At 33.9% G+C, this 22,006-nt stretch overlaps 3 protein-coding genes across 8 annotated transcripts; 2 read left to right on the plus strand and 1 right to left on the minus strand.

Moving 5' to 3' along the window:
• Nucleotides 1-2,404: 2,404 nt before the first annotated feature.
• On the plus strand, nucleotides 2,405-7,932 carry LOC18052487 (gibberellin 2-beta-dioxygenase 8). 3 transcript variants are annotated; one of them, XM_024192108.1, is made up of 5 exons: nucleotides 2,405-2,570; nucleotides 3,108-3,179; nucleotides 5,145-5,611; nucleotides 7,179-7,500; nucleotides 7,613-7,932. In XM_024192108.1, exons 1-5 carry the CDS (start codon nucleotides 2,538-2,540, stop codon nucleotides 7,844-7,846), a joined length of 1,128 nt encoding a protein of 375 aa, XP_024047876.1. In that variant the 5' UTR covers nucleotides 2,405-2,537; the 3' UTR covers nucleotides 7,847-7,932. The 3 variants fall into 3 exon arrangements, with proteins under 3 accessions (XP_024047876.1, XP_006449097.1, XP_024047877.1); XM_006449034.2 differs by lacking the exon at nucleotides 2,405-2,570 and adding an exon at nucleotides 2,583-2,649; XM_024192109.1 differs by lacking the exon at nucleotides 2,405-2,570 and adding an exon at nucleotides 2,826-2,866.
• Nucleotides 7,933-10,820: 2,888 nt separating this feature from the next.
• Nucleotides 10,821-13,493, plus strand: LOC18052488 (probable pyruvate, phosphate dikinase regulatory protein, chloroplastic). 4 transcript variants are annotated; one of them, XM_006449035.2, is made up of 4 exons: nucleotides 10,821-11,378; nucleotides 11,793-12,432; nucleotides 12,582-12,690; nucleotides 13,147-13,493. In XM_006449035.2, the coding sequence occupies exons 1-3, from the start codon at nucleotides 10,959-10,961 to the stop codon at nucleotides 12,683-12,685; spliced, it is 1,164 nt and encodes a 387-aa protein (XP_006449098.1). In that variant the 5' UTR covers nucleotides 10,821-10,958; the 3' UTR covers nucleotides 12,686-12,690; nucleotides 13,147-13,493. The 4 variants fall into 4 exon arrangements, with proteins under 4 accessions (XP_006449098.1, XP_024046180.1, XP_024046181.1 ...); XM_024190412.1 differs by lacking the exon at nucleotides 13,147-13,493 and adding an exon at nucleotides 12,914-13,015; XM_024190413.1 differs by lacking the exon at nucleotides 13,147-13,493 and adding an exon at nucleotides 12,855-12,870.
• Nucleotides 13,494-13,883: 390 nt separating this feature from the next.
• LOC18052489 lies at nucleotides 13,884-16,939 on the minus strand. The gene is made up of 6 exons (XM_024190415.1): nucleotides 16,891-16,939; nucleotides 16,454-16,544; nucleotides 16,134-16,328; nucleotides 15,763-15,877; nucleotides 14,750-14,951; nucleotides 13,884-14,661 (listed from the first exon to the last, which is right to left on the minus strand). Exons 3-6 carry the CDS (start codon nucleotides 16,323-16,325, stop codon nucleotides 14,574-14,576), a joined length of 597 nt encoding a protein of 198 aa, XP_024046183.1. The 5' UTR covers nucleotides 16,326-16,328; nucleotides 16,454-16,544; nucleotides 16,891-16,939; the 3' UTR covers nucleotides 13,884-14,573.
• Nucleotides 16,940-22,006: the final 5,067 nt, after the last annotated feature.

The raw sequence follows: 22,006 nt of genomic DNA on the forward strand, positions 1-22,006 counted from the left end.
ATTAAACACCTTTAAAGAATATATTTTTAGTACTTTAAACAAATTATATTGAAACCTTAATCAGTCTTAGAGCATCTCTAAAAGGCTCTTCAAATCAAATTTTATTACTTATTTGAAGAGCCACATCAACATTTAATATTTCAAAAGACACTCGAATTAAAATTCTTCAAATAAGAAATGATTCTCTCTCTTCAATTTTGTAGAGTTGCTTTCTCCCTCTTCAATTCTGTAGAGTTACTTTCTCCCTCTTCAATTCTGTAGAGTTACTTTCTCCCTCTTCAATTTATATTTTATTACTTTTTATTAGAGAGAGAGAGAGAGAAAGAAAAGTGCTTTAATTACCATTTATTTTTCCTTCGAAAAAATATTTATTTGATTAAAATAATATTAACTTATTTCTATTTGAAGAGTCTTTTGGAGAATAACATACTTTTTCACTCTCTTGTTTACCACATAGGTAAGCAAATAGATATTTAAAGAGTAAAATTAATAAAATTTTTTTGGAGATGCTCTTAATAAGCCAACTCAAAAAAACCCTCTACTTTAATTACCTTTTTTTTTTTTAAAGTAAACCAAGAGAAAGCATAATAAACTTGAACATCATACATTTATTTATAGAATTTTATGGGTCTAATTTATATTATCTTAAGCTATAGACTTTGTCAAAGATTTATTCGCTAACAATGATAAAAATCAAAATGAAGATAAGAAGGACAAATTAACATAAAGATTGATCGTCTAAATCCCAGTTTAGCTTAGTTGTGTAGGAACTAGGTTGCCTAAGGCAAGCTGCTTGACGTCTAAACCAAACGGGTCTATTGCGCTTTAAAAAGCTACGATTTTTTAAAATAAATTTAATATTATTTGATTAAAACTGTTACGAATATGAAATTATTGATAAATTTTGATAATTATGCTTTCAAATATCATTAACATTTTATTCTAAAATAAGTGATTTATCAAACACTCTACAATAATCATAGTTTTCTTTTTCATAGTAGCTATAGCTTAAAAGCTATCGATATTAAACAAATATCAATGAACCTAAAAAAAAAAAAAAGAGATTAATCTTCTAAATCTTTATTATTATTTTAAAACCTGGCAGCACCAGGGAATTTCGTTGACCGAAAGAAAAAATTACACCCAGTGTACATACACATATGCAATGTGGCAGTCCGCAGCTGCAATATCTACTACAAAACTTTTTTTAAAAATGATTTAGAAATAGCATTATCGGTGACACAACGGTGACAAGAATAACTGTAAAACTTACAATATTATAATGTTCATTGGAAAATTGTGCTAAATTTTCACCTGATACTATAATACTATATAATTTTACAGTTGTTTTATCCTTATTGTATCAGATTCTTCTGTTCACATATCAGCACTCAATTTTATTTTTATTTTTTTAATGGAGAATTCGATGCGCCGTAGGCGGAACTGTTGCAAAATTTGCCCCGTTATTTTCGCATGGTGTTAGATGAGTGAGCAGTGTCCACTGGCAGCAGGGCACGTTGCCTAATTGAAATGTTTGTAGTTTTCTCAAGAGCAGAGAATCAATATTGTCTAGGAAAAGTGAGAACCTTACCTATATTAAAATACCCTATAATGCTTATGGAGATTTTTCAAATAGCCTCTTGTTCGAAGGACTTTGGGCATGAATCCTACAGTTTTGATCTTCATGTCCTGTGCACCCAAGCAATGCACATGCTTGCCCTTGTTTGTCCTTCCATAGCCCTATTTGAGCGTGTAAAATATTTCGACGTGCATGTGTTTATAGATGCCGCCACGTCTGTGCCGACATGGACTCTCGAGTCGAGAGGTTTGGTTTTACAGTTGGGTCCCATACTAATCATCATGTGCCTTGTTTCTCAGATTTCACTGAAAAGATAGGGAGAGTTTTAGTAGGTTGGATATTCAAATCAAACGACCTTCAATTAATGGTTATTGAAAATAAAACCAGTTATGTAGCTTTCAATTTTTGAGCAAGCAAATTTCATTCACAATATTTTCATTTGGTTCTCATTCATCCAAGTCTCATCCTCCCTTATCACTTTCCTAGCTTTCACTTCCTGTCGACAGTATGAAAGGGAAAAAGAAATTATTTTTGTGGATGCTTAAAAAAATTAATAATAAATAGATGATATATTATTGTACTTGATACACACATATATATACATACTTCATTAACAAATAAAAAAACACAATCTTCAATATATTGAAATTTTTTTTTTTTCATTTTACTGATTCTTTAACAAAATGAAAATATCCTCACTAGAAAAGGAAGAGAATTACTATTTTATTACATACTTCACTATTAACATTAGAAACTAACTCTAGTCTATCCGGATTAAAAATCTTTGATAGCTCTATGAGAAACGTGTACTTCTCTTAAGCATAGGCTGATAATCCTCATTAACTATTGCATTAATCATCACCACAATTATTGGTGTGTTGTTCCCTTCCCCCTATTAAATATCTGCCCCTCCATTCTTATTGGAGTACACGCATTTTAGTCTTAATTTGCTCCCTCTATGTATCTCAGCTCTCAACCCAACTTTTCCCTTGTGAGTATCCTTTTACGCTTGTTTCAGTTTTGTGCATATTTCCTCTGCAAGTTCTATCTTTGCGACTCTTAATTTATAGGTATTTGATGTTCTATAAAACGCAAGTTATAGATTGTATATGCATGTCTTAATCTTCCATTTGGTCTCATGGTTTTTGTTTTCTTTGAACAGTTGTTTTCAATAAGCATACGAATGTGCTACACATATCAGAATTATTAAAATTCATATTAAAAACATATTCTTGCTTGACTGATAACTACTTGTAGACGTAGACATTCCCGTGCATTGTCATGCAAGTAACTCTATATCTTTCTCCTTGCTTATCTTTTATCTTTTATCATTTCAATGTTTGAATTCGTGGCCTTAATTATCGATTACTGTAGAGTAAAGAAATAAATGAAAAGATTATTGAGTTGAGCTCTTTTTTTCTTTTTTTTTGTTGGTGTGGGGGGGAGTCATGAGTGATATTAGGTTGTCATTTTCAGTTTCCCTACAGCTAGACTGCAGAATTGGTTCTTACCAGCAGAAGTCTTGCAGGAAGTGATGCATCCCTCATTCAAGAAAGTACAAATGCTGGAGTCTGACAACTTCATCACAGAATTAAACCAGGTAAGTGAATGAATCTCGCATAACTTTTATTTTTGAGTCAATCGTAATGGACTAAAAATGATCATTAGAAATATTGACTTTTAAGTATTTTCTGGAACTTTACTTTTCTTTTTATGTATGGTATCTAACTTTATTTTCTTTTTATTTTTGTGAAAAAAAAGAGAGAAAAGTGAACAAAATTTGTAGTACTTGTTATGATGATATCATTTAATTATATCCTGGAGAATGATAGCTAGCTTGATCAAAAGGGCCTAGTCTAATTTGTAGTACTTTTATTTTCCTTGAATCCTTATATGAAGTCGCACAATAATTAGAAAGGGCCTAGTCTAATTCAAATCTCGATTCCATGCTAACCAAATCCCACCACACGAGACAACTCCAAGGGGCCACATGTTTTAAGACATAGCTGGACATCGTAAAATTCCAGCTTCAAATGGCCATGCACATACTGAAACTCGAAAGACAACTTTAAAGTTAGATGTCAAAACTGCCTTGTTGTAGACAAGATTTTCCTAGAACCCGTTGAAAAAGGTTATCAGTTTTTATTGTTTTTATACAGCACAAGAGAGTATTTAATGGGATGAAAAAAACTAAAATATCCAGGTAGCTAGTTGTAATGGTGATTAGAATAAATAAAATAAAATAAGTTGATCAGTTATTTTGACAAAAACTTAGGTTACAACATTTTTTAAGAAAAGAAATGAAAATCCAAAATATCTAGATAGTTAGAAGTAACTTATGGTGAAGTAAATGATGTTTTAATTTATAAGAGGTACATGTTATATTAATCTCGCTCAGTCACTCAGTCTTTGGCCGAGTGCTAAACCACACTCCTCACAAGTGTGAGGGCAGTGATTCGAGTTTTCATGAACTCAACATCCCTCAATTAAATATGATTGTGTGGAGTTAGTTTATATTTTTCTCTCTTGCGAAAAGCGAGTGAAGTAGAGACATTCATTCTCTGTGAGGGCTATTTGGTTGGATAAGTACTTCATAAATTTAATGTGATATTATAGTCTCAGTTATATTATATGCTATAATAATAGTTATATATATCTGATATAATTCAGTAGTTTAATTTGTAATCAATATTAAAAAAAAACTCACCCATAGCAATATTTTTAGGAAAAATATATGGCGTGCATGGCCGAAAAAATAATTGATGAGCAGCCTGTGTTTTAGATCAACAAGTTGTTATTAACACAGATATCAATAAATCGATGTGCATTTTTTGGTTAAAAAGTAAAAATAAAAATTCGACGGGGATGACCTCTCAAAACTAGCCAACATATTGAATAAGGTCCAACTCAAAGAGCTAATTAGTAATGTACTTTTTTCTTTTATTTTTAATTGGAGGATCCCATAAAATAATTATGTTCAATTAATTTTTCGGCTGAAGGTCCCATCACACAAAGGTGCCGTCAGGCGGTCTTATCACAAGACTTTGGATACACCCGTCCCTACTTTTCAATGTGTGTCAATTATCGTATCATAATGAAAGCTAATTATTAGAGGCAATATCGCAATAATAAATAACATAATTTATTAAATGGAATCACTGGGGAGAACATGTATTGATCCTCTCCTTCTCTTGGTATTAACATCCATAATAATTTTCCATCGGATCTTATGTTTAGAAAAAATAATTACCGAGAGAAAAGGAAAGCGAAAAGCTAGAGTGCACCATGAAAAACAAAAGCTCAGTTAAAAAAAGGTGTAAAAAGAAAGAAGAAGAAGAAGAAGAATAGACATGCAATCAACTTTTTCTCCAAGGTCCAAAACGTGGAAAAGTAACCGCCATATATGTAACCTTTTCATCTATAGACAAGGAAGGGAAACAGGATCAAACGTAGTGTCCCAGTCCCTACACTCTCTGTCTCTATCTTTTCCCACAATTAATGTGTTGCCCTTTTTTAATTTAATATTATAATTCTCCTCTCACTCGCATCCATCATCTTCTATTAGCCGCTAAACATGGCCACGGACCCACCATTTCACCAAGCTTACAAGTCCCTCATCGAAGATACCTCAAACAATATCTTTGGCAAGAAGCTTGTACTTGTTGAGGAATGTGAGCTTCCGCTGATTGATCTTAGCCGAATACTTCATAATGATAACGTCGTCGACGAATCAGAAAGAGAAGAGTGCAAGGAGGAGATAGCTAGGGCTTCTCAGCAATGGGGTTTTTTCCAAGTTACCAATCATGGGATTTCAAAAGATTTACTGGAGAAGATGAGAGAAGAGCAAGTGAAAGTTTTCAAGCAGCCTTTTGATAAGAAAAGCAAAGAAGACAAGTTCATGAATTTCCCGGCTGGCAGCTACCGTTGGGGAACACCAACGGCCACATGTCTCAACCAGTTATCGTGGTCCGAAGCTTTTCACATTCCTATGGCCGATATCTCTGCTTCTGCTACTGCTTTCACTACTCTCAGGTACCCTTTTTTTTCTTTTTTCTTTTTTATATATATTTCATAACAACCTACCGCTAACGTACCCTGGTTTATTTTATTTATTTTTCCTTTTGTTATTATTATTATTTTCATCATCATTTTATGAGTACGTATCTGCTGTCTCTTTTTCCATTTATTTCCTGAAGACTGGAGAGAGATGAAGGGAGACTAGAGAGCAGTACCACATGACGTAATTATTAAAGTATTCATTCATTCACATATACAACATATATAGGAGAACATTTAGAGTCAATCTGATTCTTAATTGACCAAATTTTTTATTAATGTAATAGCTTAATTGATGACACCTTTATTTTAATGTGGCGAGACATTTTACGGTTAACATTAATTTTCAATGAAACATGTTTCTGGATTCGCTGGGACTATTAGCTAGTAGAGAAATAGTCAAACCCATTTATATAACCCCTATTAGAGCATGTGAGCATGTGATGTCAGTCAATGGGATCCTAGTTAAATTTTTTATATAATTTAACAAGTAAATACTCTAGCCTGAATACAAAATATTATATATGTTGCCTGTACGGCAAGTGCAGCTAGCACCTGCAGTATGCATAGAGCACAGCATGCAGCATGTGATGGAAAAAATTTCATACTAAATAGAAACTATTAATCAATTAATGACTAGGAAAGGTTGTGATTAATTATATTGTAACTAAAAGAGTGTACGCTTTTAATCTACTGAGTATCCCTATTCCTAAATAACCATAATTTCCTTGTTAATTAGCTCAGATTAACGTAACCATATGTTTATATATATTTATTTTTGTTTTCTAATCTAGGATATATATATATATATATATATATATATATATATATATATGATTTAGAAACATGAGCAGAAGAATATGGGAATGTATCCGACCCGCTTAACACATCAATGACATGGCTAGTTTTGTTTCACGTTTGAATGTTACTTGTTGGGAACCACAGCTCATGTGATTAATTAATACACAGTACTCGTCTAGCTAGGCTGAAGCTCATAGAGTCATAGTAGCATGTGCGATGTTTCATCTAATTTGTGGAAGTTCGTACTCAAATTGGCTTTCCAATTAAAGAGAGAGACGATACCCAGAAAGCAACTTACCTTTTTCTTGGTGGCAGTTCGTTTTGCACTTAAACAAAACACTGCAATTCCTAATGATTCTGCAAATTTACCATATAATCAAATCAGGCACACAACTTGCTTGCATGCATGGTTAGGGGCTCGCTCTCACGTGAATATAAAAAAATCGATGCGCTGGAAGTCAGGATACATCAGTCGGACAGCTTAAGAGACCCCGAAGCGGGCCTCTAATGGGTCCACAACTTGCTGATTATTGATAGAGTCGGCCTTTTGACTCTTCACTCTTATTCACCCAACATCCGACCCATAATTCTGATCTTTCCTGGCCCATGTATAGTTATATGCATATACACGCAGCTCCTTTTGCCAGCCATGTGTTCAAGTATAACTATAATGTATTTGACTGTGTTGTTGTTATTTTCTTTTTAACTCAAGTGAGTTTCGTCTGAATGGGCATATGTACAGTTCAACTCTGGAACAGTTTGCTACGACAGTGGCGGGTCTTGCCCGAAAGTTAACTGCAATCCTGGCGGAGAAATTAGGTCGCGAGTCAACGTTTTTCCAAGAAAATTGCTTGCCAAGCACATGCTACCTTAGAATGAACCGATACCCACCATGCCCTGTCCCTTCAGCGATACACGGGCTGATGCCGCACACAGACAGTGACTTCCTCACAATATTGCACCAAGATGAGGTTGGAGGCTTGCAGTTAGTCAAAGATGGCAAATGGATTGCAGTGAAACCTAATCCAGAAGCTCTCATTGTCAACATTGGAGACTTATTCCAGGTGCGTTTTTGTACTTGCTCAGCATACATACCGTACTTACATCATTTCGAGTTGATTGTAAGAGATGTGATAATTAATTTCTAATTAATATTTGGTTGCTACATTATTTCAGGCTTGGAGCAATGACGTTTACAAGAGTGTGGAACACCGCGTCGTTACGAATCCGTCGACGGAGAGGTTTTCGATTGCGTATTTCTTCTGTCCTTCGTACGACACTGTGATTCAGAATTCAGAGCCTTCTAATTACAGGAAGTTTAGCTTCAGAGAATTCAGACTGCAGGTTCAGGAGGACGTTCAAAAGTATGGTCACAAAGTAGGGCTCCCCAGATTCCTTATAAGTCATTAAATGAATGTTTTCTACGATTAGTTTAATATTTGTACCTCATCACCGCACCGCCAAAACAGAAAACCCAAAGGAAAAAAAAAAAAAAAAAACTATTAATTTGCTAGCTCGAAAGTTGAATATAAAATATGATATAGACAGGGTTAGTTCAATTAGAAACGTGAAAGGGCGATGTAGTACTTCGAGTATCTTTATTTAGTTGCTAACTAATTTTGTGTGATTCTCTACAAGCCTACAGTATAAGATCTTTATATCTATTGTTAAGTGGGTATAATAATATATGGGTCGTGCTATTCGCACCCCTCTATTATCCTTATCAAGACACTTCTCTATTTATATATTTTTTTTTAATTTCTAAAATAATCCCCCGAACAATTAGCCTCTGATCAATTAGTAGGGCTCTTTCTCCAATTTCACAGCTAAATTAACCTCTCAAATGTGCAATTATTGGTGTTCTTACAACACAAGTAAGCTTGTATTCCTCAAAATAAATAAAGATGTAGATAACTAAAGTATGTGTATTTTTAATTTATTTCAGTATTCTATTTCAGAAAATAAAAATAAGTATAAAGTTCGTTTGTTCTGTAGCATTCTCAAAATGTTGATATTTTATGTAAACTTCACAATATTACCTTTCCTGCAAGTACAAATTGGGATAAAGTGTAGCTTCTATCAAGTTCTTACTCTTTTACAATTGACTTCTTCTTTATGTTTGTAAATTTAAAGTATTTGAAATAGAGAAAATATTCGAGTGAAAAATTGTAAATGCAAAATAAAACCAATTGCACAAGTCATAATACATGAGAGTATAAGATAATGATTTGGGTTCGTTGGAATGGACAAAGAGTGGGAGCATAATTTGATTTGAGAGTGGTACTATTGGCACCCGTCAATAATTCTCTCACAACCCCTTCTCTAGTTACACCCCATTTAATAATTGCAAAAAACTTTTCCTCTTATAACACCACCTTCAATTCCCATGATACCCTTGTTCACAATGATTGAATAATAATAATAATAATAATAATAATAATAATAATAAGATCTATATAAAGAACGGAGGTCTAATAGTTTGCCTCAATTTACATTAAAAAGAAAATGTAGGGGGGTTTGAGAAATAAGAAGACAATACAAGGAATTTTAGCAAAATATTCCATTTTTATATGCTATAAAATCATATTTTTCTAAGGAGGAGTGGTAAAACTTTAATATAATAATGAACCTTCATCTAGAAGCGAAAATGATAATATCTTTGTCGTGAGAAGATTTCTTCTTCTACTAATTTCTTATTCTAGAACGCTTGAAATAGAAAGGTTCCATGGTTATTACAATTTAATTGCATGCATCAACATCAATGAAGCATCAAATACAAAATAAATAATAATAATAATAATATAGTATACGGGGATTTAGAGAGCTTTTAAAGAGAGAGAGATGTGTTTATAAATATTGAAAATTAACTCATCAAATTTGACTAAACAATTTAGAATCTCGCCATAGGCCAAAAATTAATAGTAAAAATTTGTGAACATATATAGTCAACTGTTTATTAGTTGAGCTTTTTCTCCATTATTTTGAATGGGTGCAGAGAAGAGTAGTTTTGCATCCAAATTCCTACCGGAATTGTGCAAGCTGCATGCAAGAGTTTTGTTCGGTTTTTATTTGTCTTTTAATGTAATTTCTTGCATGGTTAAAATTGTAAAAAGTACAATGGAGTTTTAATAAGATTATTGATGAGTGCCAATAGTGCTACTCTTGGTTTGATTCGTTTCGTTTATTATTTCTCAAGACTCAAAAGCCTATTTATACAAGACTTTTAAAAGGTAAAAGGAAAATAATCAAACATTATAAATGAAATCTTCCACATTGACATGCACATAATGTTCTTGATACACTTTCTATATGCATATGACATAACGGCCTTAACTAGTGCCATATGTGAATGTCATAATGGTCTTGATTCTTACCATTTGTCTATGTCATAATGATTTTGACTGTTGCCATATGTGCTTCACATTATAGTCTTGATTCTTACCATATATTATGACCAAAAAGGAAAAGATAAAGCTTGATAAAAGATATAGAAATACATGTTTTCGAATGTCTGAAATATTATTTATAGAAAATCTAAATGACAAAATTAGGTTTTTAAGACCCTATAGTACAAATCTTAAATAATGCGAATATAACAAAATAAGTAAACCCAAATTATTGTTATAATTATGATTGTACTAATTGAAACAAGAAAAACAAAAAAAAAAACCATATTTGATATCTAAAAAAAAAGATAAAAATCCTTAAAGCAATAGAAAAAAATAAAAAATAACTAAAACTTTCAAAATGACCATGAAAGAAACAAATTCTTGATCCAACCACGTGGTTAATATGACATAACACATGGGATTAGACTTGTTTCGTCTGGAGATTCGAAACAATATATTATCATCACATTTCCTAAACGAACATCTGTAGCTTAAATTATAGTCCTAGTGAAAATACCCTATTAATCCTACATCATATTATATTTGCATCGCATGAATGCGATCTCTATTTGGGAGTGGGCGTTGAAAATATAATTTAATAATATCTTTAATAAATATGTATTTTTTAATATTTATGAAATGTATTTTTATTCTAACACGTCTTCTATAAAAATATCTTTAAATTATGTTCCATGAAAATTTGATAGTTATATAAATCAATTACTGGATGTGAAAAACAATTATTGGTATTAGCCAATTTTAAAGAGAAAAGAGGAAAATTTTGGGTTATCTCCCATAAAGTGAATATCTTTATATAACTCTTAATTTTTAAAAACTTCAGTTACTCTTATTTTAAAAAAAAGATTAAAAAAAAGGAGTGAATCAATGATTTTTTTAATAAAAAATATTAATAAATTAAAATTTTAAAAATGAGAAAATAATTTATAACGAATAATATAAAATTAACCAAAAAAAAAAAAAAACACGTTCATTTTAAAAAAAAAATCCGAAGAATTTTAATATCGCTTCCATCCATTCCTTACCACTTTTGCAGCTCAGCTTCTTTTTCCTAATATCAATGTGTATGTGCGAATGAAATCTCCCTTCAAGAAGATTAGTAATAGTGAAACAAAATGATAGCTTGTCTAAGTTCCAACCTCCCGAACCTCCACTCCACGCCAACCGCCCCCGGCCAAACCACATCCGAGCCTGACTCTAAACCCCAGGCTCAGAAACTGAAGAGCAGCCCTCAGCTGAACCGCTGGTCGAGGGCCCGCGCTGTACGATCAGGTCGTAAATTGGACCGGTTCGGCCACCGGTCCCCCCAGTCGTCTGTTAATTTTCAAGTTAGAGACAGAGATGGTGTTGATTTGGAGCCGGAAAGAATAAGCGGCGGTGAGGATAACGTAGAGGCGATGGAAGGGAAGTCCATTTACATGGTCTCTGACGGCACTGGATGGACGGCGGAGCACTCCGTTAATGCTGCGTTGGGACAGTTCGAACACTGTTTAGTAGATCGAAACTGTGCTGTAAATACCCACCTCTTCTCAGGGGTATGTTCGTCTTTTTATTTTCTCCCCCTATGTCCGATACCTTGATATTTTATTATGTTGAAGTCTGTGGCCTTGTTTGATGGGGCAAGTTTCTTCTAAAAGCACTTTTGCCAAATCACCATATCTGTTGCTTTTTCAGGAAGCACTTTTATTATGTGCTTCTCAAGGTACTTATCAAAACTAAAGGGATACCTGACCCCGCATTCCAAGTGGATGGAATAAAACAAGAGATCATTGAAGGACAAACTGTTTTGAATCAGGCCTTCTCTTTATCTTGAGATGCATAATATGTTAGAAAATGATTCCATACTTATTACTATAATCTGCATTGTTTTGCTTAATGTTGAAATCTCATTTAATTTAATCAGCTAAAATGTGAGCACTGACATATTGTAGTTGCAACAATTCTGTCAGATTGATGATGTAGAGCAGTTGATGGTGATACTAAAGCAAGCGGCCAAGGAAGGGGCAATGCTTGTTTACACCTTAGCCGATCCTTCCATGGCAGAGTCTGCTAAAAAGGCCTGCGAGCTTTGGGGTATTCTGTCCACTGACGTATTGGGACCAATTACGGAGGCAATTGCATCCCATATAGGCGTCTCACCTTCTGGCCTTCCCCGAGGTGCTCCGGGCCGAAATTTTCCTCTTGGTGAGGAGTACTTTCGTCGCATAGAGGCTATTGAATTTACCATTAAGCAAGATGATGGTGCCCTTCCACAAAATTTGCACAAAGCCGACATTATTCTATCAGGTGTTTCTCGTACTGGAAAAACACCGTTATCCATCTATTTAGCTCAGAAGGGATACAAAGTGGCAAATGTCCCAATTGTGATGGGTGTAGAATTGCCTACGAGTCTTTTTCAAGTAGACCCAGAAAAGGTTTTTGGTTTGACAATTAATCCTCTAGTCCTGCAATCTATTAGAAAAGCAAGAGCTAGGAGTTTGGGATTCCGAGATGAAATAAGGAGCAATTATTCTGAGATGGATTACGTTAGAGAGGAATTAGAATTTGCTGGCAGGATATTTGCGCAGAATCCGGTTTGGCCTGTAATTGGTGAGACAAATCAAGTTTCATTTGTTCATTTGTTTATCTACGAGTTATGTGATTACACTTTTACTTATGGTTCTTAAAACATTCAGAATTTAAGCCGTATTGAACCCTATGTTTATAGAAATAAAATTGTTGGTTGTTTGTTACTGCAGAAGTGACTGGCAAAGCTATTGAAGAAACTGCAGCAGTTGTATTGAGACTTTATCACGACCGGAAACACAAATGCTCAATGCCACGAATCTCAAAACGCTACTAGAAGAGGTAAAGTTCTTATTCTTTCATATGAAGGATGACTGATTAGATATTGATGTTCAATAATGGTGAGCCAACATCAGATCCATCATCAATTGCAAATTCTGCAAAAAATATTTGAATACAGGGTATAGCCATCACACTTTTCAGCTTTCTTATCATTGATGCAATAGATTGTTGAGTGAAGCCAGTCTGATGACGTATGGCTTTCTTATGTGTTTATCCAATGAAGAGATAAACTCCAAAGCAAATAGTCATTAATGTCAATACATGGTAACTTTTGGCAATTAAACCATATGAATAAATGAGTTGAAGGTAGATTGCCCCCGTATCATCCATCATGGTTAATTCATGAAGTATCATGATTTGCGTAACCTTTTTCAAGTCTTTTCTAACATTTATCATCCATCATGGTTTCTCTCAGAGAATGTAATCTATAAAACTAACAGGATCACTTGTCCACAGGAATCAATGGTTTAACTGGAGAAACAGAAAACAAGAGAGATTAAACCACTCTTGGAAAAAATTTGTGGTTGTTGAACATTTGTTGACAGTCTGCAGAGTGGGTTTCTATCTTTGTTGGAAGATCGCTTTTAATTATTTTACAAGAAGAAATCTCAGAGTTGTATTCATTTAGATGTAAAACAGTTAGCATACTCATTATGGTCTTGTATGCTCATTATGGTCTTGTACAAAGTTGTATTAATTTAGATGTAAAACAATTAGCATACTCGTTACAGTCTTCTACAGAAAGTCTGAAAATTTAGCCACACAAAAAGCGAATAAACCAAACTTACCCGTTGGGATGTTTATGATTGGTGAATCTATGGGGAAAGTCAATGGAGTAGGTTTGTGATATTATTAGGAGATGTCATCAGGTTCAGTAGTTGGTAATGGTGTTCTAAGAGGAAAATCTCGACATTGTATTTGTTTAGAAGAAAAATAAAACTTGTATTTTATTGTGGACGGACTAGAAGAATCAACTTGAGAAAGACAGTTAACCGATCCTTGCCCCCTTGGAAATGTGTGGTCGGTGAAGCCAAGGTTGAAAGTCCATGGATGGATTTCTACTTTCTAATTGAAGTTGCATCCAAGTTGCCCGAGTAAGTGAATTCCCTGTCTATTCAATGGTCGGCATAATAAGTTAGAAGCATTTATAGGTTTATTCATAGGTATTCCTTTATTCTTCCAGCAATCCGTATCTTACATGCATGTAAGATAGGGGGTCCTATTCTTCCAGGTAACTAGAAAAAGCTTAAAGCTGCGCATGCTTTAGCGCACACACGCGAATACTTTATTACTTGAAAGCTCTGATATGTGCTAATTCCTGGCTCACATGAGAACCACAAACCACAAAAAGAGACCACTAAGGTGATATACCAAAAAGAGCTATCAAAATACAAAATGGAAGGTATGGGAAAGGAAAATAGTTTGCTAAAAAAATGGCAAAAAGTAACTTTGCGATCTTCCATTAAGCTGAGCAGAAAAGCACTAGAAACCACAGAGGTTAAAGACATCACTTTTATTTTTCCCCCTTTTCCTGATCTCTGCAATAACATATAATTAAAGAAGATTCCTCCTCTTTGTCATAATGCAGCATGTCATTGTCTTCATTTCTAAAATCCTTATGGAGTCTTGAAAAAGTAGAGGATTGCCGAGCTTGTAGTCATGCTAATGGAACGTCGGTTAGCTTTTGCTGACGTGTAGTTTTTATCTTCTGCTGCTTTCTTTTTGTTGTGAATTTTGCAGCCTCACTTTGTTTTAAAGAAGACAGTAATTACAAAAAGAACCTCTACCATAAGCTAAGCCTGCTCATGTTTCTTTCTGTGATGCATTCAACTTCATGATGTGGTCACTGATGTACTTAGGTTTTGATACCACAGTACTTACTATCAACTTTTATAATCCAAATTATTTTCTTCAGCACTGTGCTTCAAGGATAGCGTGAAGTATATCAGCAGAATTGTTCCCAGGCTCGACCTGTCGTAAACAAACATAAGAAGATTTATTACGCGTTTCAAATTCCAGAGCTAAAGCATGTTGGTAGAAGTTAGGACTATAAACCCACAAGGTGGCAAAGAAGAGAAGAACCCTTTTAGGATCAATAGCCCATGAATGAGAAGAACGCTTCAAACTATTTCTCTTGAAACCGCTTTTGCTATCTGGGGTTGTGATGATGTTGCCGGTCGTTATAGTAATCTGGTGATGAACTTGAGGGATATCCGTGGACCCTATGGCAGCCCCCGCTGGCTTTTCAGGCGTGCCAGGCCCTGCATGAACAGTTGCACTTAGTAAATTGAGACCAAATTTGCACTTGAGAGTGTACCACTTTGCTAGCTAGCTAACATTTCACCACCAAATTCCCAATCATGTAAAGCAGCACGCAAAACAATGATATTCTTCAACCAAACTTGCACCAAACTAGTTGATAAAACAAAAAGGCCCGAGTCCCAATTTAAGTTTCATGACCCACCTGTAGTTGATCCAGCAGTTTGGTAACATTTCACTTTCTCAACCGTAGGATCACCAACTTCTTTGACCCCATACAACACTTAAATTCAGAAGACTAAGATTACAACAACCAAATTATAACAGTCCGACTAATTCATCCATGGTAGTACTAATAATAACAACAACAACAACAAGCACATGGAGGATCGGGGGACGTGGCATTAGACGATTGGGGTCACCCAGCTCAATGAGAGACCAGTACAGGTTGGAGTCTTGGAGATAAAATATTTGTAATTTAGCATATATACGACAAACATATATCATATTTGGCCAAATCTTAATTTTATTCCAAGTATTGTTTTCTAGCGATTTGCATCTCCCTGGCAAATCGGGGACCAGTAAGAGATCAAACAAACTATTCGGCAACCAGCCAAGCTAAGTTGATCAATGTAATCGAACGGTCTACGGCTAAAGTTTCTTTAACGCTCTCTTTCATACAAATTTGAAATTCCACCTTCCAGCAAAGAGTAACATTCTCTCTCTTTTGGTGAATACTCTGTTAGCCCAAATCCTTCATCGAATTATTTTCTAAGGGTTGACTTTGGTATGTCTAATTAATGAAAATGTTACCTCTGGGAGAGGATGCAGCAAGAGTGGCATCTCTGTCATTAGCATTAGAATTAGACTTCTTCTCAGCGCCGCAGCCGCCACGCTGGGATCCTTTTCTCGAAAGGCTTTTCTGCAACTTTTTCCATAATTAACGTTTACATTAAAACCAAAGCACAGCCGTCAATAATAAAACAAGACAATCAGAAGTTTATGGGGTTTCTTCTATATTTAAACATAAAGAAACGGTTTCTTTAACAAAAATTAAGAATTAAAGTAGAGAAAAAGAGAGAAGATAACAACTATGCTTGAGAAAGAGAAAGCCGTTGAATTGAATTGCCCGCAAAGCCAATAACGTGCTTTCTCGAAAATTAAAAAAAGAAAAAAAAACTTACAGTAATTCTTGAATTTGCGTTATTAGTACTATCTTTATTGATTCCATGAGAGAAGGCATCCATGTCAATAACAAAATTATCAGATTTCTTGAGTGCGTTATAGTGAAAGCCGTTGACATGATCCAAAAGAGAAATTTTTGGTGTGCTTGACGAGCTCTCTTCCATTCCACAGGCTTTGCCAGAAGATGCCATAACCTTGAGATTATTTAAAGGAGTGAGAAGAAACAACAGCAGAGTTACATACAGAACCCAATACAACAGTTATTAAGTGAAACAAACAACAAAGAGATAATAAGAGAAACCCAGAAACCAATGCTCACCAACTTAGGATCGTCCGCCGTTTCTCTGTCGTCGTCAATTTCCCGGAAAAGAAAATATAGATATGTATGTATATATATATATGTACAAAAGCTGAAGAAAGATGGAAGAACGTGTTAAAAAAGATTTGCGTACCCGATGGAGGAAAGGAAACGCTATTCACAGTCCAATTAGTGATTGGAATCAAAAACCAAAAAAATAAAAAAAAAATCTGCGCCGTTAAGTCAAAACTGGAATGTTTAGAATAAATATATATGAGTCCCTATTCCTATACATCTCGTGAATTCCGCAAGCTAAAGAATGTTGTAGAAATGCCTTGCAAGTTTTCAAGATATCGCTTACACAGCTGGAAATTCTGGATTTCCAGAAATTTTCCTTTTTTTTCCTTCCTTCCTTCTGGGTCGAAAAAAACTGTAGTAAAATTTATAATAAGTAGTACCTTATGAATAGTATTCTATCGCTATCAGGCTGGTTTCGACGAAGAGGAGTCGAAAAGAAAATTGGTCAGTCGAAAAAAAGTGTGATGAGATTGTTGGTATCTGGACATAAAAATGGAAATACAGAGGCAACTGAAGTACTCATGAAGCCAAACTGTGTTGAGGATTTTATTTTATACGATGAGTTGTTTAAATGAGCTGTTGTTGCTGTGTACTTCTGATTTATATATACATCTGTTGTGACGTATTAAAATTTAAATACATTATGTACTCCATATTTGTTTATTTATTGTTGATTCGTTTATGAGCTTCGGAGTGGTGATTAGGTAAGATTGAGACTATGGTAAGGCTCTACACCCCCGAGCACATACAATGACAAGTTGTATCTTTTACAGGTAACAAACCGGCTACTAGTTCTATAACATAATTTCTTAAAGGATTTGGATTCATTTGTGATCTGACTTTATCTTTAAAGACTGTTATTGTTGTCTATTGGAAATCTATCACCACTTAATTAAAATTTAATAGTGTATAATACTTTTTTTTTTGGATAGTGTGTATAAATTTTTTAAACGTACAATATATGCACTAAGTTTATTTTTTAAATAATGATTTTTTTTTAACTTAATAGTAACGCCGCCAACAATATTGAATATTAGTTAGTAAACATATCATGAAAATAAGAATACAGATTTAGACTGCGTTAGCCGTTATGGTAGCTATGATTTAGGTGAGTTTTGGTAGATATCTAAGTATTAATAACAATGTAGTTTGGTCCAGACCTGTGATTATAAATATATAATTGATCTATAAGACATATTATATATAAACAAGTTTAACAACAATTCGGTGTAGTAGCTTTTTGGACCCCAGCTATACGTTTTATTGCACCATCGAGGCATTTGACTATGGAGCCGAAACAGACCGGGGAACCGATTCAATGGTCCAAAAATAAGCCAAAGTCAAAAAGTAATAAATATATTTACTTTTCGATCCGAGAAAAGGAAGAACTGTTTTCGTTTCTTTTTAAAACAATAATGAATATCAACCAACAAGTCTACTTCTGTATACTTGAAGCCATCCATATATTAAATTATTTTGGAAAATTCACTGTTTCTATGTTATAGTACCAAGCCCTGCCAAGGAGATGATATAAGATCTATTCAAATACAGAAATGTTTTCAGTTCTAAAGCAAAAGCTTTCTTGCATATTGGCCCCAAAAAAATAAAAAAAGGGGTGAAATTTTAATTAAAAAACGATTCAAGAGATGTGACATTGACAACCATCAAGTCGTGAGTCGTGAATTAGGCATAGGCACCACACCAGCATGAGCTAATGGGTCTAGAATCAGAAAACAAAATGATAAGAATGATGATGGGGTGTTTGATATTAATTTGTGGAGCCAATTTTCTTTATTGATAGCGATAAGATCGCTAATTGCGTGTTCAACCTGAAATCATAGGATAACGCCCACCTGGTAAGTGTGACGATACGGCAATATTGTTGGTGACATTGACTGTGAGATTATCTATATATCCGTTTAAAACTAACATTAATTATTGATTCATTATACTTATATAAATACCATTATTACTTGCTTAATTATAAACGTAAATGGTTCTTTATCGCAATGGGAGAAAGCTGGAAGAATATTAATTAATATGATTAAATTCTAAAATTGAGAAACAAACCATCTCAAATAATCAGCAAATGATTACATTCAATTGATTTTTTTTTTTTCATGTTCTTTTCGTTGGATTCGGTATATACATGTGAAAGAGAATTCTTGGGGGAAAGTCAACGATGGTATGAAGGTAGAAAATGAAATGCTTGTAAGCTCGTAGTTGTTTCGCAATCAAGTAATTATCATCTCTCCGCCTCCTTTTCTTTTTTTTTTTTTTTAATGTTCCCAATTAGTAAATATTTCTTTCTAATGAATCCAAAAACTAAGTCTAATTTTGACCAAGTTAATACTTTCTTGAATATCTCTTAAGATTCGTAAACAAATTTATTAAAAAAAAAAAACAGGGGCTTTTTGTTACCGTAATATATATGTATATGTATATGTATATGTATGTGTGTTTGTGTGTGTGTGTATATATATTTGGTGATTGATTGATGGCATTGACAATGAGATTATATATTTATCCATTTAAAATGAACATTATTGATTCATTGTATATTTCCTTCACAACATACACATATTTGCTTTGGTGATTGATTGCTGGCATTATTATTTTATTTTTTTTTTGGTTTTCTGTGTGGTGCAGTCTAGTTTGTCCATTTGGTAATGAATATTTACAGAATTAATTAAAAATTCATGCGATGGCTTGTGATCTTAAATATAAGTGAAATAAACACGAAGGGCTTGCATTGCATGCACATGATGGGCGACAGCAAGTGCGGCGCATGTCATGGCTTGTTAATTTATTACCTCCAGTTCTTGGGTGGTAATGGCGGACCTCATATATATTTTCCACTGTGAAATAAAATAATAGCTAGGAATTGAAACGCAGCGTTAATTTGTTTAAAATTGCACATGCTTGACACCTTGTACAAAAAATGATGGCGTGAATGGTTCTTAATGTCGGACCTTTAATTACTACGACATTGCATGATCACAGTACAGGAATGGCCAATGGGACAAAGAAGTGTTTCATCTTTATTATGCTGATGTACAATCTAAAACATGCTCCTAGATTATAATTTTCTTTTTCTCCTAGGTTATAAAATAGAAATGTGAAACAATGACTACCAACGAACGAGGATTGATCTCGAAAGGGAAAGTTTAAGGTCTCGTTTGGGATTGAAGTGTGGTAACTTAAAAGTTACAACTACTGTAAAAAAATAATGTAACTATCAAATAAAAATTAATAATATGTAGTAATTATAAATTTTAAATAATAATTTTGATAAAATTATTAAAGATATAATAGATTTTTTATTATACAAGTAAAAAATTATATCAACATAATTTGTAAGTTACAGCAACTAGTGTTTATTAAATGCTTTAATGTTATAACTTTTAAACTACAGCTGTTCAACCTCAATTTCAAAAGTACCTTAAATGGACTTGTATACGTACTGAGGAATGTAAGTTTGATTATCAAACCTTACCCAGATTTAAGTTAACTAACAAGTTCAATCAACTTTTAAATTGAAAATTTATAACAAAACCTCGGGGTCTCTGTCAGTTATGATGAAGCAGCATACCCATTTCATGTTTGTCCCTTAAAAATTAATTTTCTTGGATTTTCTGCAGCAGCTGGCAACTTGAAGAGCTCCAAAGATTCTGAGAACGAAGTATAGCGGTAACATCAGATGATACAAAGAACGATTGTAACCTCCTTTTCTTTTCTTTTTACCCGTTAATTACATTTTCAATTTGGGTCCCCTCTTTTGTTGTTATTTTCATAGTTAGTTTTAAAGAAGGAATAAAGAGAAACAGACTTGTGGGAGTGGAACTGTAAATTTTACGCAAGAAAAAAATTTAATGGGAAGAGAATGTGACCGCAGTTTCCGTACCAATATCTCATTGCAGGGTAATTAAGATAAACCATTGAACTGAGTGGTTCCTGTTGAATAAGAAATATCGCAGCACCTGATCATATTTTGTGCGATCAAAATCTATTCTCTTTATACTTTCTTTTATTGACCATTATAAAAAGAAAAGAAGAGAACTCTAATATTACTAGGCCAAGTGCAGAGGAGGTGGTGTGTGTTGGGATTTCTGAAGGGTCATCAACAAATTCCCCAGTTTCTGGTCTATGTTCGTTGATCTATTGTGATTTGTGAATGATATTGGCTGATCTATTGTGATTTGTGAATGATATAATCAGTATGAGTATTGTGATTTGTGAATGATATAATCACTATGAGCTTTTGTGCCCTCTCTCACCCTTTGGTGATGCGCAATCATTAGGAAATGACCACCTCTCACTCTTGAAAATTCATTTCTATAATAAACTCAATCTTACCAAATTGATAATCATGATCAATTTTTGAAACCTGGCAGCCTAATTGAATGAAATTTGTTTAACTTACAAAGTAACTACTTATGATGGTTATGTTGCCCCACTTTGCGTTATCTGTATAATTTCTGTTGACACGTTATTGTTTCAGTAATGTGTACTTTATAACAAGCTCGACAATCTAATCACATGTAGGCCACAATTTTCTTGGATTTTCTTATAAATTGTGATGGATGAATCGATCATATATATAATTCTTCTATTTCCATTCAGCAAATGGACAATTGTGTGTATCATTCTATTTCAAGCGTGATGAAATGATGTATAGTGGCACCATCGCGGTTTTCCATTATGAAGGATCATTATCAAACTAACACCAATCAAACATACATAGATGATGGAGAAAGAGAAACCGATAGAACGCGTAATCGAGACTATTAATCATTTATGGGTTGCATTCAATTGAAAATTCAATATCTCTTATTACTCGAATTGAAAACTTGCTACATGTTCCAACCTCCACTTTGAATCTTAAATAATAAAATCATGGCCAGATAGACTACCAGGGCATGAACAATTTGATCTCTTGACATATAATTTAAATGTTGAACGCATCAATATTTCTCTCATTATGAGGGTTAAGTTCCAAGTTGAAAGGGTGAAAAAGGGAAACTAAAAGACTATAACAGCATGATTGACCACACTTGAGAGCCAATCCATGGCTAGCTTCAAACAAAACATAATCTTAAATACATCTCATTTGTATGAATTTGCGCCCACCATTCATCTTGGTAACAATTTGAATTCTCGTTTAAGGGAAAACTTGTTTGTGTATAGAACTTCAGAATCTCTGGTTTCCATTTTGGTTAAATCTTGAACCCATATAATCATAGCTTAGTCGCCCCAATAAACATACGGTGGCGGAGTTACCATTGGCGCCGACAAAGATCCTGGTATACTGTAGAGCTGCATGCACGAGAATGAATAGGACAAAGGGACTTGAGAAGCGGACAAAGTTTAACCAACTGTATTTGAATTTTCAAAGAGAGAGCCTTCAATACTGTCAGCTCAGCTGAACGAATTTCTGACGAAATTCTCTTCGAATAATTTGGTACTGATTGGAATGTTTTTGTTTAGCATGCATGT

Source organism: Citrus clementina, unplaced genomic scaffold (assembly GCF_000493195.1).
Source record: "Citrus clementina cultivar Clemenules unplaced genomic scaffold, Citrus_clementina_v1.0 scaffold_2, whole genome shotgun sequence".
In the NCBI taxonomy this organism is placed as follows: domain Eukaryota; kingdom Viridiplantae; phylum Streptophyta; class Magnoliopsida; order Sapindales; family Rutaceae; genus Citrus; species Citrus x clementina.